At 44.1% G+C, this 14,703-nt stretch overlaps 1 protein-coding gene across 4 annotated transcripts in view; it reads right to left on the reverse strand.

The window, feature by feature from the left end:
• SPECC1 (sperm antigen with calponin homology and coiled-coil domains 1) overlaps nucleotides 1-14,703 on the reverse strand; it is a 358,846-nt gene that overhangs the window by 124,142 nt on the left and 220,001 nt on the right. For all 4 annotated transcript variants that reach the window (XM_053568570.1, XM_053568569.1, XM_053568568.1 and 1 more), the window contains one exon: nucleotides 312-1,891. In XM_053568570.1, coding sequence (XP_053424545.1) covers nucleotides 312-1,891 — 1,580 coding nt within the window. The remainder of the gene's footprint in view (nucleotides 1-311; nucleotides 1,892-14,703) is intronic.

Raw genomic sequence — 14,703 nt, forward strand, 5'->3', positions numbered from 1 at the left:
AAATGCCTGTAGTCAGAAATCAGGGTGCTTCATTTTTGTACCCCCAAGGCCAATCTCTCTGGACTCTTAACAGGTCGTTGAGCTAGAATGCTGGATTCATGAATAAACAGACTGAGCAAATAATTTTCTTTGCTCTGAATTTAAAGATCGAGGAGAGAAATCTTTTTTTTTTTTTGGCCAGGGCCAGGTTTGAACCCGCCCCCTCTGGCATAAGAGGCCAGGGCCCTACTCCTTGAGCCACAGGCGCCGCCCGAGGAGAGAAATCTTAACAAAGATGAGCAAGTACCACTTAAAGAGGTATTTCCTCTTACCTTGGCTAGCAGGCTTGATGTGCGTTTAATTTCACCATTGGCCTTTAGTAATTCTTGTCTGAGCTCGGTGCAAGACAGTTCCAGTTGATCCTTCTCAGCTCGAGTGACCCTCAGCATTTCTTGAACTTCACAGCTCTCTGCCGTCTGTACTAAGGTGCTGGTCTCTATGGCTTTTTGCTTCTCTCCCTCCAAAGGGGCCTTCAAAGACCCATTCTCCACCTTCACCCCTTCCAGGGTAACTCTGTACTCTTCCAGAGTTTGTGCCATCACGCTACTATTGTGCCGTTCCAGTTCTAGAAACCCGTTTAGTTTTTCATTTTCTTCCTTCAGACGTTTAATCATTTCTAAGGCTCCCTGGTTTTCCTCCTCCACCTTCCGTAAGCTGCAGGTCAGTTGCTGCTGGATGTTGAGCAGCTTCTCTCTCTCAAAGCGGCCCTGCTCGAGAATGTCCGTGCACTTCTGCTCTAGCTCCAGGAGTTTTCCCTCCCGACCGCTGGGCTCTTCGATCTTTACTCGCTCTTGTAAGAGATTTATCAGCTTCTCGTTTTCTTGACTTAGCTGCTCTGCCCTCTCTCGATGCTGATGAAAGGATGTCTCTAAAATTGTCTTCTCGTCCACCAGTTTCTCATTCTCGACTGTCAGTTCCTGCACCATTTGTTGCTGGTCAGACAGTTCCTGCAGAGTGGCCTGCAGCTCTTCTGCGGTGCTGTGCTGATTCTCTTCCATCTTCTGTATCTTCTCTGTGAGGGAGGCCAGGGACAGTTCGCTCGCATTGTTTGGGGAACTCCCAGCGGTAGAACACTTGGAACTCTTAAAGGGGTTGCTAGTGGAGGACAGGGGCCTCGAGAGGGTGTCTTCTGTAAGGTGCTCAAAGTCAGAGGCATCTGGTGACAAAGAAGCTTTGGTGACGTCACTACTTGAGGATCCTGATGTCCGTAATGCATTTCCACGTACGTTTTTTTTATAATCATCAATCTCGCTTGACGACTGATTTCCAGTAGGGCTTCCGAAGCTTGACTCTTGAGTTATGGGTGTTGGGCAGCTGCTGTCACAGGTGTGACTTGCTGCCCCTTCTGAATTTGGAGATTGCTCAAGACAGGTCAGTTTCTCCTTCAAGGCCCGGTTTTCTTCCTCCAGATGAGCAAGCTCTTTCTGGAAGTTCTTGTTCTTCTCCTCAAGAGCTCTTACTAAAGGTTCCGTGTCCCCTGGTAAGACTGATGTTTCATCTACATTTGGCCCCAAAGCATCAGTCCCTTCTGTGTTCAGAGTCCTTTTTTCTTTGCATTTCTTTAACTCACTTCGTAGCCTGTTAATTTCACTGTCTTTCGCTTTGGCTTCTGCCAAAAGTTCCCGGACCTGGGACTCAAGCACAGCCTTTTCCCCACTCTCATTCTCCTGCCTGGGTTTCGTGGAAGTGGTCCTCAGGTGCTTGGTGGGGGTGGGGGTGCTGGAAGAAGTTGGACTGGACACCGGTTTCCTGGGGTTGGAGGGACCACGCGGCACAGACCTCTCTCTCGAGACGGTGACTGAAAATTCCCGTGGTGCTGGAATGCCTGTCCGTTTGGCTGTTGTAACAGACCCTTAAAGACAGAGAGAGAAAGGGGAAAATCAGCAAAACGCAAGTACTTTAATAAACAAAACCCAAAGGACTTCAAGTCACACGGCACAGTGGACAGTGTGGCTGTTGCCCCTTAACGATTGCCCCTTCTCCTAGATAATGACCCAGTTCTGACTGGGGTTTAGGTGCCTCCTCCCACAGCCTGCACTTTGTGGGAACCTGACTCAGTCTGAGCTGAGGTTCAGGGCCCAGGCAAACACCTCTGTCAGGATCATGAGACACGGGAGGTTTTCTGGGCAAGCTGTTAAACATCCCCAGGCAGGGGAAGAGAAACTGAACAGGGCTGGGAATGGTTTGCAACCACCCTGTCTGAACAAGAGGAAGCTGAGTGCTCAGGCAGCAGCATGGAAAGCAAGAGGCTAAACCCTTTACGGCACTGACATGCTGCTGAGTCGGGTCGACTTGGAGATCAGCCTGGCGCCGGCCTTCTAGTTACACCGGCCAGCACAAATCCTTCGTGTCAGTCACCTCTACAACTGGGGTTTTTGTAACTTACATTGTAGCTCATTGAACTGATAATGTGGCCAATTAAACAATAGCTTTTTGACAAACTGTAAGTTCATTTTGAGTTTCTTTTAAGAAAATCATTAGCACAGGGTGGCGCCTGTGGCTCAGTGGGTAGGGCACCAGCCCCATATACCAAGGGTGGTGGATTCAAACCCGGCCCCGGCCAAACTGCAACAAAAAAATAGCTGGGCATTGTGGCGGGCTCCTGTAGTCCCAGCTACTCGGGAGGCTGAGGCAAGAGAATCGCCTAAGCCCAAGAGCTGGAGGTTGCTGTGAGCTGTGATGCCGTGGCACTCTACCAAGGGCAACAAAGTGAGACTCTGTCTCTAAAAATAAATAAATAGAAAACCATTAGCATATTTTGATTGAGCACAAATTTGATTAAGAAACGAGACGATACAAGACACTTGAACACTTTCACACCGTTGGTGGGACTGCAAACTAATACAGCCTCTATGGAAACAAGTACGAAGAATCCTCAGAGAACTCAAAATAGACCTTCCATATGATCCCCCAGTTTCATTACTAGGCATCTACCTATAAGCAAAAAACAAACAAACAAACAAAAACCCAAACTTTATTTATTTATTTATTTTCTTTGAGACAGAGTCTTAAACTGTCGCCCTGGGTAGAGTGCTGTGCTCATAGCAACCTCCAACTCTTGGGCTCAAGTGATCCTCTTGACTCAGTTTTTCTATTTTTAATAGAGATAGTCTCACTTTTGCTCAGGCTGGTCCTGAACTCACGAACTCAAGCAATCCACCCTCCTCTGCCTCTCAGGGGTGCTAGGATTACAGGTGTGAGCCATATCGCCTGGCCGTAAAACAAGTCATTTTATTTTATTTTTTTTTATTTTGCTTTCAATTTCAGCTGGCTTTCACTCTTCTTAGTTTGAAGTTTTTTTATTTTATTTTATTTTCCCTTTCTTCCTTTAGCTTTTCTTTTGCCCTTTGCCTCCCAAGTAGCTGGGATTACAGGCGCCCACCACACGCCCAGCTTTTTTTTTTTTTTTTTTAATAGAGATGGGGTTTCATTCTGGCTCACTCCTGCTCATACTGGTCACGAACCTCTAAGCTCAGGAAATCCACCTGTCTCGCCCTCCCACAGCTCTGGGACTACAGGCGTGAGCCACCACGCCTGGCCCCCAAATCATTTTATCATAAGGACATTTGCATTAGATTGTTTATCGCAGCTCAATTCACAATTGCCAAGATGTGAAAACTTCTAAGTGCCCATCAACCCATGAATGGATTAATAAACTGTGGTATACGTATACCATGGAATACTATTCAGCCATAAAGAAGATGGAGACTTTACATCTTTTGTATTAACCTGGATGGAGTCTAAGAACATTCTCTTTAGTAAAGTATCACAAGAATGGAAAAGTAAGTATCCAAAGTACTCAACACTGATATGAAGCAAGTAGACCATCTAATACATGCCCACACAAGAGAAAAAACTCAATTCCATTTAATTCAAGTTGAGGGGAGGAGGAAGGGGGATTGGAGTGCTCCCAATGAGCACAATGAGCACAACGTAAGGGTCTGTGGCACACCTCTCACGTGTGAGGCACAACAACCACAGAGACTCTTCCTAACAAATGCAAACATTGTACCCTCAGACTAATATGACATTAAAAGAAAATTAAAAAATTAAAAATGAAAAAAAAATTTTAAGAAGAAATGAGACAGTATAAACAGTTATTAAGGAGACTGATCTGATCCGTTGATATATCACTTTTAACACAGTGTAAGTGGTGTGCTCATGTGTTATGTGGAGATGGGATAAGCACATATTCCAGGCATCTTCGGACAGCTTTCAATGTTACAGGGATTTATATGATAGAGAAATAATACAGAACTTAGAATACTTATAATGGGAAATACAAGGTATAAAGAATTATTTTCATCTATACTATATTATACACAATATAAAAGAAAATTCTAGGAGTGAAAACTTAGACATCAATCTCCTTTATGCACTAGAATTGAAACCCACCTCAGAGGTTATAGTGAAAAGTTTGGAGCTATTTACAAATTCAAAGATCATTTGATAAGTCCAGGCCGATGGCTATAACTTACAAAACTATACACCTCGAGTGAGAGGTCTAACAAAGGGTCCCCAAAGTGGTCACCAATCTCTAGTTCTCTCTATGGTGTAAGAAGGGAAGAGAAAGGGGACACCCCCACCGACTGGAGGTGCTACGGCAGGGTCAGGGACCCAACCAGGCCTGGAAGCTCTAAACCCACTGCCAAGACTGCTGCTGATACACAGTCAACTGCACGTCTGACCTCCTAAATCCCAGCCAGGCACCGTGGCTCACACGGGTAATCCCAGCATTCTGGGAGGCCAAGGTGGGAAGATCGCTTTAGGCCAGGGGTTTGAGACCAGCCTGAGGAACATAGTAAGACCCTGAATCTATAAAAAAATAGAAAAATTAACCAAGTGTGGCGACTCAGACCTGTAGTCCCACCTACTCAGGAAGATGAGGTAGGAGGATAGCCTGGGAATAGAATGAGACCCTCTCTTAAAAAAATAAATTAATTAATGAAATCAACATTCTGAATCCCGAATTCACATCCTGATGTAAAGGCTGACAGCATTCACTGCTGAGTGTCTAGCACGACTGAGTCCTTTTGACTAAAGTGTAAACTGTCACATTAATACATGTCTCTAATTCCTGGGAAACTAAGAAAACTACTATAACAGACTTTCAAAACAGTTGACCCTTGAACAACACAGGAGTTGGGGCACTGACCTGCCTTGAAGTAAAAAATCCATGTATAACTCTTGACTCCCCCAAACTTAAGTACAAATGGCTTGCTATTTGTCAGCTATAATAACTATAACAAGTAGTTATAGCCTCACCAATAACATAAACAGTTAATTGTCACACATGTTGTTTATGTATTATATACTATGTTCTTATAATAAAGCAAGCTAGAGAAATGGTATTAAGAAACTCAGGGGAAACACATCTGCACTACTGTATTCATTGATACTGTGAGTTGATGCTGTTTGCAAGATGAACTGTCTGAAACGGCAGCACCTACAAGTGCAGAGCTCAGCCTCCGTGTGCAACAAACAGCTCGGCGTTTCCTTACAATGTCATGACCTTCCTCTGCAGACTTCCTGGGAGGCCTTCCAGCATCGCTGGCAGTGCTTCACAGGAGTTCCATGGAGTTACTCAAGGTTTACAGCATTGCACTAAATATGATTAAAAAACACACAAGAACTCCAAGAGATCGTTTTTACTGGAAACAGAGTTGACTAGAGAGACAAACTGCTCACTTGCAGATAATCAGCTCACCACACTTGAGCGCGACACAGTTGCAACAGGAGGTGGCTGTAAAGTCAGCACGGTAGGTAGTACAGTATGTCCTATAGTTAGTAATTTGTGCAGTTAGGATTTAATACTTTGTCTTTACATTTGTTTTCATTTCTCTTGACTGAAAACGGTGCCATCTGTGGTCTGTGTCTGCATGCGTAAGTTGTGACAAATTTTAACTTTCTATAACAATTGTGTACATTTTACAGTAGTAGCTGACAACATAGGAACTATTTTATATATTCATGACATAGCTTTTTCTTGATTTTTTCAATATTCCTAGGCTACCTGGTTCATTTGCAAGTTTTTTCCAAGTGCTACAAATTTCAAAACATTTTCCAGTATATCTGCTGAAGAAAATCCACACACAAGTGGCCCCACGCAGTTCAGGCCAGCATTGTTCAAGGGTCAATGGTTCTCTTTGGCGTCCAGATGCTGCACTTGCATCATGCTCACACTCAATAAAGAAAAGATTTATTTAATTATTCTTGTGAAATGAAGATTAAAACCACTAAGCAATAAAATGTTTTAGTAATGCCAGTCTCCAGCATGAAGTCATCTTGGCAAGCACCACGGTGAAAACTGGAAGAGAACTAAAGTTCCGCCACAACTACAGCGAAGAGGGCAGCTGGAGAGCTTAGGCTCCTCGTCCTCTGGCCGTTCCTCATAAAATCATAAATAAGGCTCCTTTTGTTTTCTTTCTACTTTTTTAAAACTCCAGTCATTTGTTGGTTTTGAAGATGGGAAAAACTAAAATAGAACAGCAGACGAGCTCTGTCATTATTTCTAGCTATAGTTTAACTCCTTCCTCTTGCTGCTAAATTTCAGTCTATTCTTCACTTGTAACTTACACCTTACTTAAACGATGAGGAATTTTTAAAAAACATAAACTCAAAGTGTTTGTGAAATACATCCACCTGTGCATTATGAAATATACATTCCAGCTGTACTTTTTATTACATCTGTTTTTCTTTTTTTTTAGAGACAGAGTCTCACTTTATTAGTACCTGGTAGAGTACTGTGATATCACAGCTCACAGCAACCTCCAGCTCCTGGGCTTAGGTGATTCTCTTGCCTCAGCCTCCTGAGTAGTTGGGACTACAGGTGCCCGCTACAACACCCGGCTATTTTTTTGTTGCAGTTTTGGCCAGGGCTGGGTTTGAACCTGCCACCCTTGGTATATGGGGCCAGTGCCCTGCCCACTGAGCCACAGGTGCCGCCCCTTTTCTTTTCTTTTTTTTACTACATTTTCCCATCCCTGCACATATCATTTCAGAAACTATAAGGAGCAGAGATCGGTTCATAGAGCTGCTAAAATTCATCATCAGACCATAATGAGGCCAGGGCTTGGCTGCTCACCCCATTTGGAGCCCAGGTCTCCAGCTCTGACCCCTCCTTCTGGGCAGGGAGGGAAGAGCAGGGTGCAGTCTCACAGCTTAGGATGCCATGGTAGAAGGCTTCTACCAGCGGAGTCTCCCTCAAGCCTGGGGAGGTGAGCCTATTGCTAACCGATGCATTCTGAAGCCCTAAAGCCAACTGTGCTGCCTTTCATGGCACCATGGCAAGGTGACAGCAGGGGAGTGGACAGGAGGCACAGAATGGGGCTCTCTGTCAGCACCTGTAGGTCTCTCGTCCTCCTCCCACCCCACGAGCACCATTTATTCAGCCATCCCCCTGAGGTGGGCTGGCTAACTCCACGAAGCTGAAAGCAAGCTCCACCTCAACTCCACCAAGGACTAATACAACAATTAAAAAAGAAACATGTTTGATATGTTATATTTTTTAATTTTTTTTTTTTTTGCAGATTTTGGCCAGGGCTGGGTTTGAACCCGCCACCTCCAGCATATGGGGCCGGCGCCCTGCCCCTTTGAGCCAATGAAAATTACATTGTGGTTGGTCATAAATACATAAAACTAAGTATTCGGAGACACAAACTAGAATGGAACATAAAATATTGAGAACAGCTGAGTATTAGGCTGGTTGGTTTATAATTTTTGTTTCCTTTTACCAATTACATTTGTGCAGTAAAGTGAAAGCCAGAAGATAGCCAAAGGGCACACGGAACATATACTCATCATCAGGGAAATGCAAATTAAAACCACAACGAGCTGTCACCTCACATCTGATAGCATGGGTACTCTAAAAACCACTAAAGACGGCCAGGCATGGTGGCATATCCCCGGACCACAGGTCCCAGTGACTTGGGAGGCAGCCTGGACAATACAGAGAGACCCCATCTAAACACACACACAAGATGGGAGAGTATGTAGAGAAAAGGAGAGAACCCATGTGTACTGTTGGTGGGAATGTAAATTAGTACGGCCATTATGGAGAAGAGTATGAAGGTTCCCCCCAAAATTAAAAACAGAACTACCATATGATCTGGCAATCCCATTACTGGGTGTACAGCAAATGGAATCAGTATGTTGAAGAGGAATCTGTATTCTCACATTCGCTGCAGTGTTACTAACAACAGTAAGGTAGGTAATAAACGGATGACCAGATAAAGGAACAACAGAATACTATTCAGTCTTAAAAATAACAAGAAAATCCTGTCAAGTGTGACAACACAGCCTGGATGACGCGATGTCAACTGAACTAAGCCAGGCACGGAAAGACAGATGATCTCACTCAAACGTGGGATCTACAAAGGCTGAGCTCACAGAAGCAGAGTAGGGGCCGTGGGAAGGAGGGGCGGGGCTTGGGAGAGGTGGGTCAAAGTTACAGGATTTTAGTTAGACAGGAGGAACAAGTTCAAAGGACCTATTGTACAACATGGTGATTACAGCTAATAACAATGTATTGTATACTTTAAAATTTCTAAGAAAGTAGATTTTAAGTGTTCTCACCACAAAAAAATTAAGTACATAAATAAAAATTAAGTACATGAGGTAATGCTTATGTTCAATAGTTCGATTTAGCCATTTTATGAGTTACACATACTGTAAAACATCACACTATACATAATATGCACAATTTTTATTTTTCAAATACATTTATCGTTTTTTTAATTAAGACAAAATTAAACACAGGAGGGAAATATCCTATTAATATTATACAGAGACAGGAAGTGGGAAAAATAAATCTTTACAGCGAACAGAAAATACTGATCAGGCAAAGAATCACTGTTTCAAGTGATTCCCATGAGTTGAACATAAACTGTCTTTAGTCCTTTATTTGTTCCTCATCTTCCCCAAAGAATACAATCATGTGACATTCTGAAATAAATGTATCATTTAGTCATTCAACAAGCATGCTCAGGCACCTGCCCTGTGGGAGAGACAGGCTGGAGATGCAATCACAACTCACCAGCTTCACACACCACAAAATTGTGGCCTTGCTTCCAAAACACAAAAGAACTTGCTCATTCAGTTTCTAAGAACCTAAACTACTAAGAATTTACTTTTTTTTTTGAGACAGAGTCTTATTATGTTGCCCTTGGTAGTCACAGCTCATAGCAACCTCAAACTCTTGGGCTTAAGCGATTCCCTGGCCTTAGCCTCCCACATAGCTGGGACTACAGGTGCCTGCCACAACGCCTGGTTATTTTTTGGTTGCAGTTGTCATCATTGTTGTTCAGCAGGCCTGAGATGGGTTCGAACCTACCAGCCCAAGTGTATGTGGCCAGGGCCCTAACCACTGAGCTCTGGGCGCCAAGCCAGGATTTACTTTTTATTATCATTCTTCATAAAGCCTTTCCTCGAAGAGTTCCAATAATTTATTCATTGTTGAATCTAATTTTCCCCTTTAATCTTCACCTTCTCAACTTTTCAGTGGCTGCTAACTTTATAGACCTTCCTTCCTTCATTTTTTAAATCCATGTCTGACAGTAGTACTAACAATTTCTCAAGTTCTTCCATGCAATGAAACTTAAAAATCATATTTAAAATTTCCTGGCTGGGTGCCTGTGGCTTAGTGTCTTGAGTGCTGGCCCTGTGCCCTAGGGGTGGGAGATTCAAACCTGGCCTGGGCCTGCTTAACAAAAAAATTTAAAAAAAATTAATTTTTATATTATATATTTTACCCCCTGCCAAAAAATAAATAAAGTTCCTTGCCCCTTCTTTTTCCAGCCAGTCTCCCATTAAACCCTGTAACAATTTCAGAAGTGTTCTCTTACACTCCCTTTCCTTTTATCTGAATCAGTCCAGAACTTCAAAATGTTCTAATTGTCTAAAACTGTTTTCTGATTCTAGCCCCTCCTACATTTGGACTAAAACTCCTTAAATATCTCATTTGTGTTTCTGTTCCAGAACCTGCAACCTTTTTTCTTTTTTTAAATTCCTTTTTTTTGAGGCAGAGTCTCCCTCTTTTGCCCAGACTAAGGTGCCATGGTGTCATAGCTCACAGCAACCTCAAAATCTGATTCTAGCCCCTCCTACATTTGGACTAAACCTCCTTAAATATTTCATTTGTGTTTCTGTTCCAGAACCTGCAACCTTTTTTCTTTTTTTAAATTCCTTTTTTTTGAGGCAGAGTCTCACTCTGTTGCCCAGACTAGGGTACCGTGGTGTCATAGCTCACAGCAACCTCAAACTCCTGGATTCAGGCAACTCTTCTGCCTCAGCCCCACAAGCAGCTGGGACTACAGGTACCTACTGCAACACTCAGCTAGTCTTTCTATTTAGTAAAGAACAGGATCTCACTCTTGAACCCGAGCTCAAGCAATCCACCCACCTTAGCCTCCCAGTGCTGGGATTACAGGCTGAACCACCATATCTGGCCTAGCTTTTCTTTTTTCTTTCTTCTTTTTTTTTTGAGACAGAGTCTCATTCTGTCACCCTTGCTAGAGTGCCATGGCATCATCATAGCTCACAGCAACCTCAAACTCCCACCACAATGCCCAGCTAATTTTTCTATTTTTAGAAGAGAGAGAATTTCACTGTTGCTCAGGCTGGTCTTAAAATCCTGAGCTCAAGGGATCTTCTGAGATTGCTGGGATTACAGACATAAGCCGCTGTGTCTGGTCTGAGAACGTGCAAGCACTTCCTCTCTCTGGCTGCACCACCATCACACATCTTCCCTTGGCTTCAAGGCCACAGGTAACCTTGTCCCACTCACGGTCTTCAACCTCACTCACCTTCTGCTTCCTTACACAGCTAACTCCAGTCAGGATCCTCAATGTTCCCGACATATCTTATGACATCCCCTGTCCACTGGATCCTTCAGACTAGCATTTAACAAGCTTAATTCCCTTCAATTAAAAAAAAAATCTGGGGGCGGCGCCTGTGGCTCAGTGAGTAGGGCGCCAGCCCCATATGCCGAGGGTGGCGGGTTCAAACCCAGCCCCGGCCAAACTGCAACCAAAAAATAGCCGGGCGTTGTGGCGGGCGCCTGTAGTCCCAGCTGCTCGGGAGGCTGAGGCAAGAGAATCGCGTAAGCCCAAGAGTTAGAGGTTGCTGTGAGCCGTGTGACGCCACGGCACTCTACCCGAGGGCGGTACAGTGAGACTCTGTCTCTACAAAAAAAAAAAAAAAAAAAATCTGGGAGGCCAGGTACGGTGGCTCAGGCCTGTAATCCTAAGCACTCTGGGAGCCTGAGGTGGGTGGATAGCCTGAGCTCACAGGTTGGGGACCAGCCTAAGCCAGAGCGAAACTTCATCTCTAAAAATAGCCGGGCACTGTGGTGGGCGCCTGTAGTCCCAGCTACTTGGGAGGCTGAGGCAAGAGAATCACTTGAGCCCAAGAGTTTGAGGTTGCTGTGAGCTATGATGCCACAGCACTTTACTGAGGGTAACAAAATGAGACTCCGTCTCAAAAAGAAAAAAAATCTGGAATCTGCATCTTCTTTCAGTTAATACATACCTAATTTATCTCTTTCCCACTCACGTTGAAATTCTCCAAAAAATTGGGCAGTGCCTGTAGCTCAATGGGTAGGGCGCTGGCCATATACACGGAGTCTGGCGAGTTCAAACCCAACCCAGGCCAGCTAAACAATGACAGCTGCAACAAAAAAAAAATAGCCAGGTGTTGTGGCAGGTGTCTGTGGTCCCAGCTACTTGGGAGGCTGAGGCAAGAGAATCGCTTAAGCCCAGGAGTTGGAGATTGCTATAAGCTGTGACGCTACAGCACTCTACCCAGGGTGACAGCTTGAGGTTCTGTCTCGAAAAAAAGGAAAAGAAAAAGAAAGAAAATGAAATCCTCCAAAAATCTGGCTTCATTAATTGTCTTCATTTCTCTCCTTTTCACTTACTGCTCTACCCATCCCCAGTATTTGATCAAAACAGTCTGCTGAGTCATCAGTGACCTCCATGTGGCCCATGCCATGAACATCTTCAATCCTCTCAGCAGGGCTGGCATAACCGCTGCCTTTGGGAAACCCCCTCTGATCCACACTTACATCTACCGCCACCCAGTCTCTACCTCCTTTGCTGCCCCTTCCTTTGTCTCTCCACTCTCTGCATGCTAGAATTCTTCAGACATAGGTCCCAGGCCTTTTTTCTTCTCCTAATTACAAGTATTTTCTGGGTGATTCTACTCATTCCCATGATCTTAAATACCACCTATATACTGATGACTCCCAAATTAACTCTTCTTGTATGGAGCTCTCCTCTGAGCAACAGATCTGAATATCAAGCTACTTACATACAAGCATGTGCACATAACAGAATTATCAAAAATAATACCTCAAACTAGATGAAAGGGAGAAGAGAAGGCTGGGAAAGAAAGCACAAGATGTGCAAAGGCTCTGGGATGCAGAGAGCTGTGGCAGGGAGGGGAGTGGTGAGGAAGAAGACAGATTTACACCAAGAAACGTCTCACTGATAGGGCTGAGATTCAAGGTGACATAATCCACGAAAACAAGGCCAGAATGCTATGAGAAAAGAAAAAGCTCTCAAAAATTTTAAATACGCTTGCCAAATAAAAAATGTAATAGAAGGGATAGAATGCAAAATCAAGGAATCCTACCAAAATGATGAAAAAACCAAAACAAGAGATGGCAACAAAAGATTCAAAACTCAAGGGTGGCTGGGTGCAGTGGTCACAATGTAATCCCAGCACTCTGAAGGCCAAGGCAAGAGGCTCGCTTGAGGTCAGAGTTCAAGACTAGCCTGAGCAAGAATGAGACCCCATCTCTACAAAAAATAGAAAAATTAACCTGATGTGGTGGTGTGTGACTGTAGTCCCAGCTACTCAGGAGGCTGAGACAGGAAGATTTCTTAAGGCCAGGAGTTGGAGGTTGTGGTGAGCTATGATGACGCCACAGCATTTTATGTGGGATGACAGAGGGAGATGCCATCTTAAAAACACACCCAGGAGATCAAACAATCAATTAACAGAATTTACAGACATACATTCCTTCCAGTGGAAACAGTGAAGGAAGTTATCAAAGAGCAAGAGAATTCCCCAAAGCTGAAGAACATGAGTTTCTAAAATTAATGTCAAGCAAAACGAATTTTAAAAATCCCATATGCAGATACATATTTTATAAAGTTTCAGAACACCAAAACGCCTAAGCTTAGGGAAGGGGTGCAGGCTGAGAATGAGACCAGCCATCACCATTCATTAGCAGTCCTAAAGTCTGGAGGGCAACAAAGCAAACACAGCAAACACCTTCAAAGTCCAGAGGGAAAATGATTTTCAACTAGAATTCCACACCTATCCGAACTATAAATCAAACACTGAGGTAGAAGACAAATTTTACAGCTGCAATGACTGTAAAAATTAGACTGCAATGCCCTTTCTACGGAGAAATTTGAGGCTATGCTCCAACAAAACAAGGGAATAACCAAAGAGGAAGAGGACAAGTGACCCAGGAAGCTGCGGCTCCATTACATGACCAGTCAGGAGACAGGTGGAGACAATACCCATGCAGCAAGGGCGGGAAAGAAGTCTAGACTGGCTCGAGAGGACACAGTGTCCCAGGAGGGAAGCTCATTGGATGACACAGTGTCCCGGGAGGGAAGCTCATTGGATGACACAGTGTCCCGGGAGGGAAGCTGATTGGATGACACAGTGTCCCGGGAGGGAAGCTGATTGGATGACACAGTGTCCCAGGAGGGAAGCTGATTGGATGGAGAGTATTTTTTTAAAAAGGATATATCAACAACAGTGAAAAAACAAGAAACTTCACAAAAACAAGCTCTATTAAGACAAGTAACAAAATCGTAACCTGTGGGAGGCAGACAGGCTGAATTCCTCACCAACTCGGGGTAAAGTGCCCAATCGGGGGAATGTCTACGTGACTGTCCCTGCGTGGGGAGGTCAGCAGTGCAGGCCGCTGAGACTGTCAACCAGTAGCTTAGGCTAGAGAAGCGGAGACGTCTGCCTGAGGCGATGAGACTCGCTCTCTCCCCTCTCCTGTTTGAACCATTATCTGCCGCTTCAGATGTTCCATTACCCTGTGTCCCTGTTTATCTTCTACCCAGCCTTCCTGGGGCTGTAATCCCCTCTCTCATTCTCACCCTTGAGAGCTGCCTGCTGTGCATCCTTGCACGGATACTGTTATGTAGCCAGTAAAAAGACTCCTGCGAAGAGGACAGGTCTGCATTGCTTCAGGCAGCGGCACCTGAAACAGGCTTCTAGTTTTAATTACTAAGTTTGGTGAAAGTTTCATGATCTCTCCAGAGCCATCTCCTTTGCTGAACACGGTCCCAGGTGGGGTCCACTAGACGCCCAACAGTAACACATGACTTCGTCCTGCTCAGAATAATGGACATGTGGTTATACCAACATCAGTATTATTTAAATCGACCTATATACCAAGCATGCAAGACTATTCTCTAGAATGAATACTGGTGAATACTGTCATCCTTGCCACAAAAAAAAGGTAAAGTATAGATGAAAGCAATTAGGAAGCAGAGAGAGTTGGAGGAAAGGGAAGTGACAGTAATACCCACCCTCCCTTTAGAAACGAAGAGTCCAGAGGCTGTAAATAGTTGACAAAACAAGGAATAAAGGTGAAATACATTATTAAAATAAAAGCAATAAAACAATAAAATC

Source organism: Nycticebus coucang, chromosome 18 (genome assembly GCF_027406575.1).
Source record: "Nycticebus coucang isolate mNycCou1 chromosome 18, mNycCou1.pri, whole genome shotgun sequence".
NCBI classification, from domain to species: Eukaryota; Metazoa; Chordata; class Mammalia; order Primates; family Lorisidae; genus Nycticebus; species Nycticebus coucang.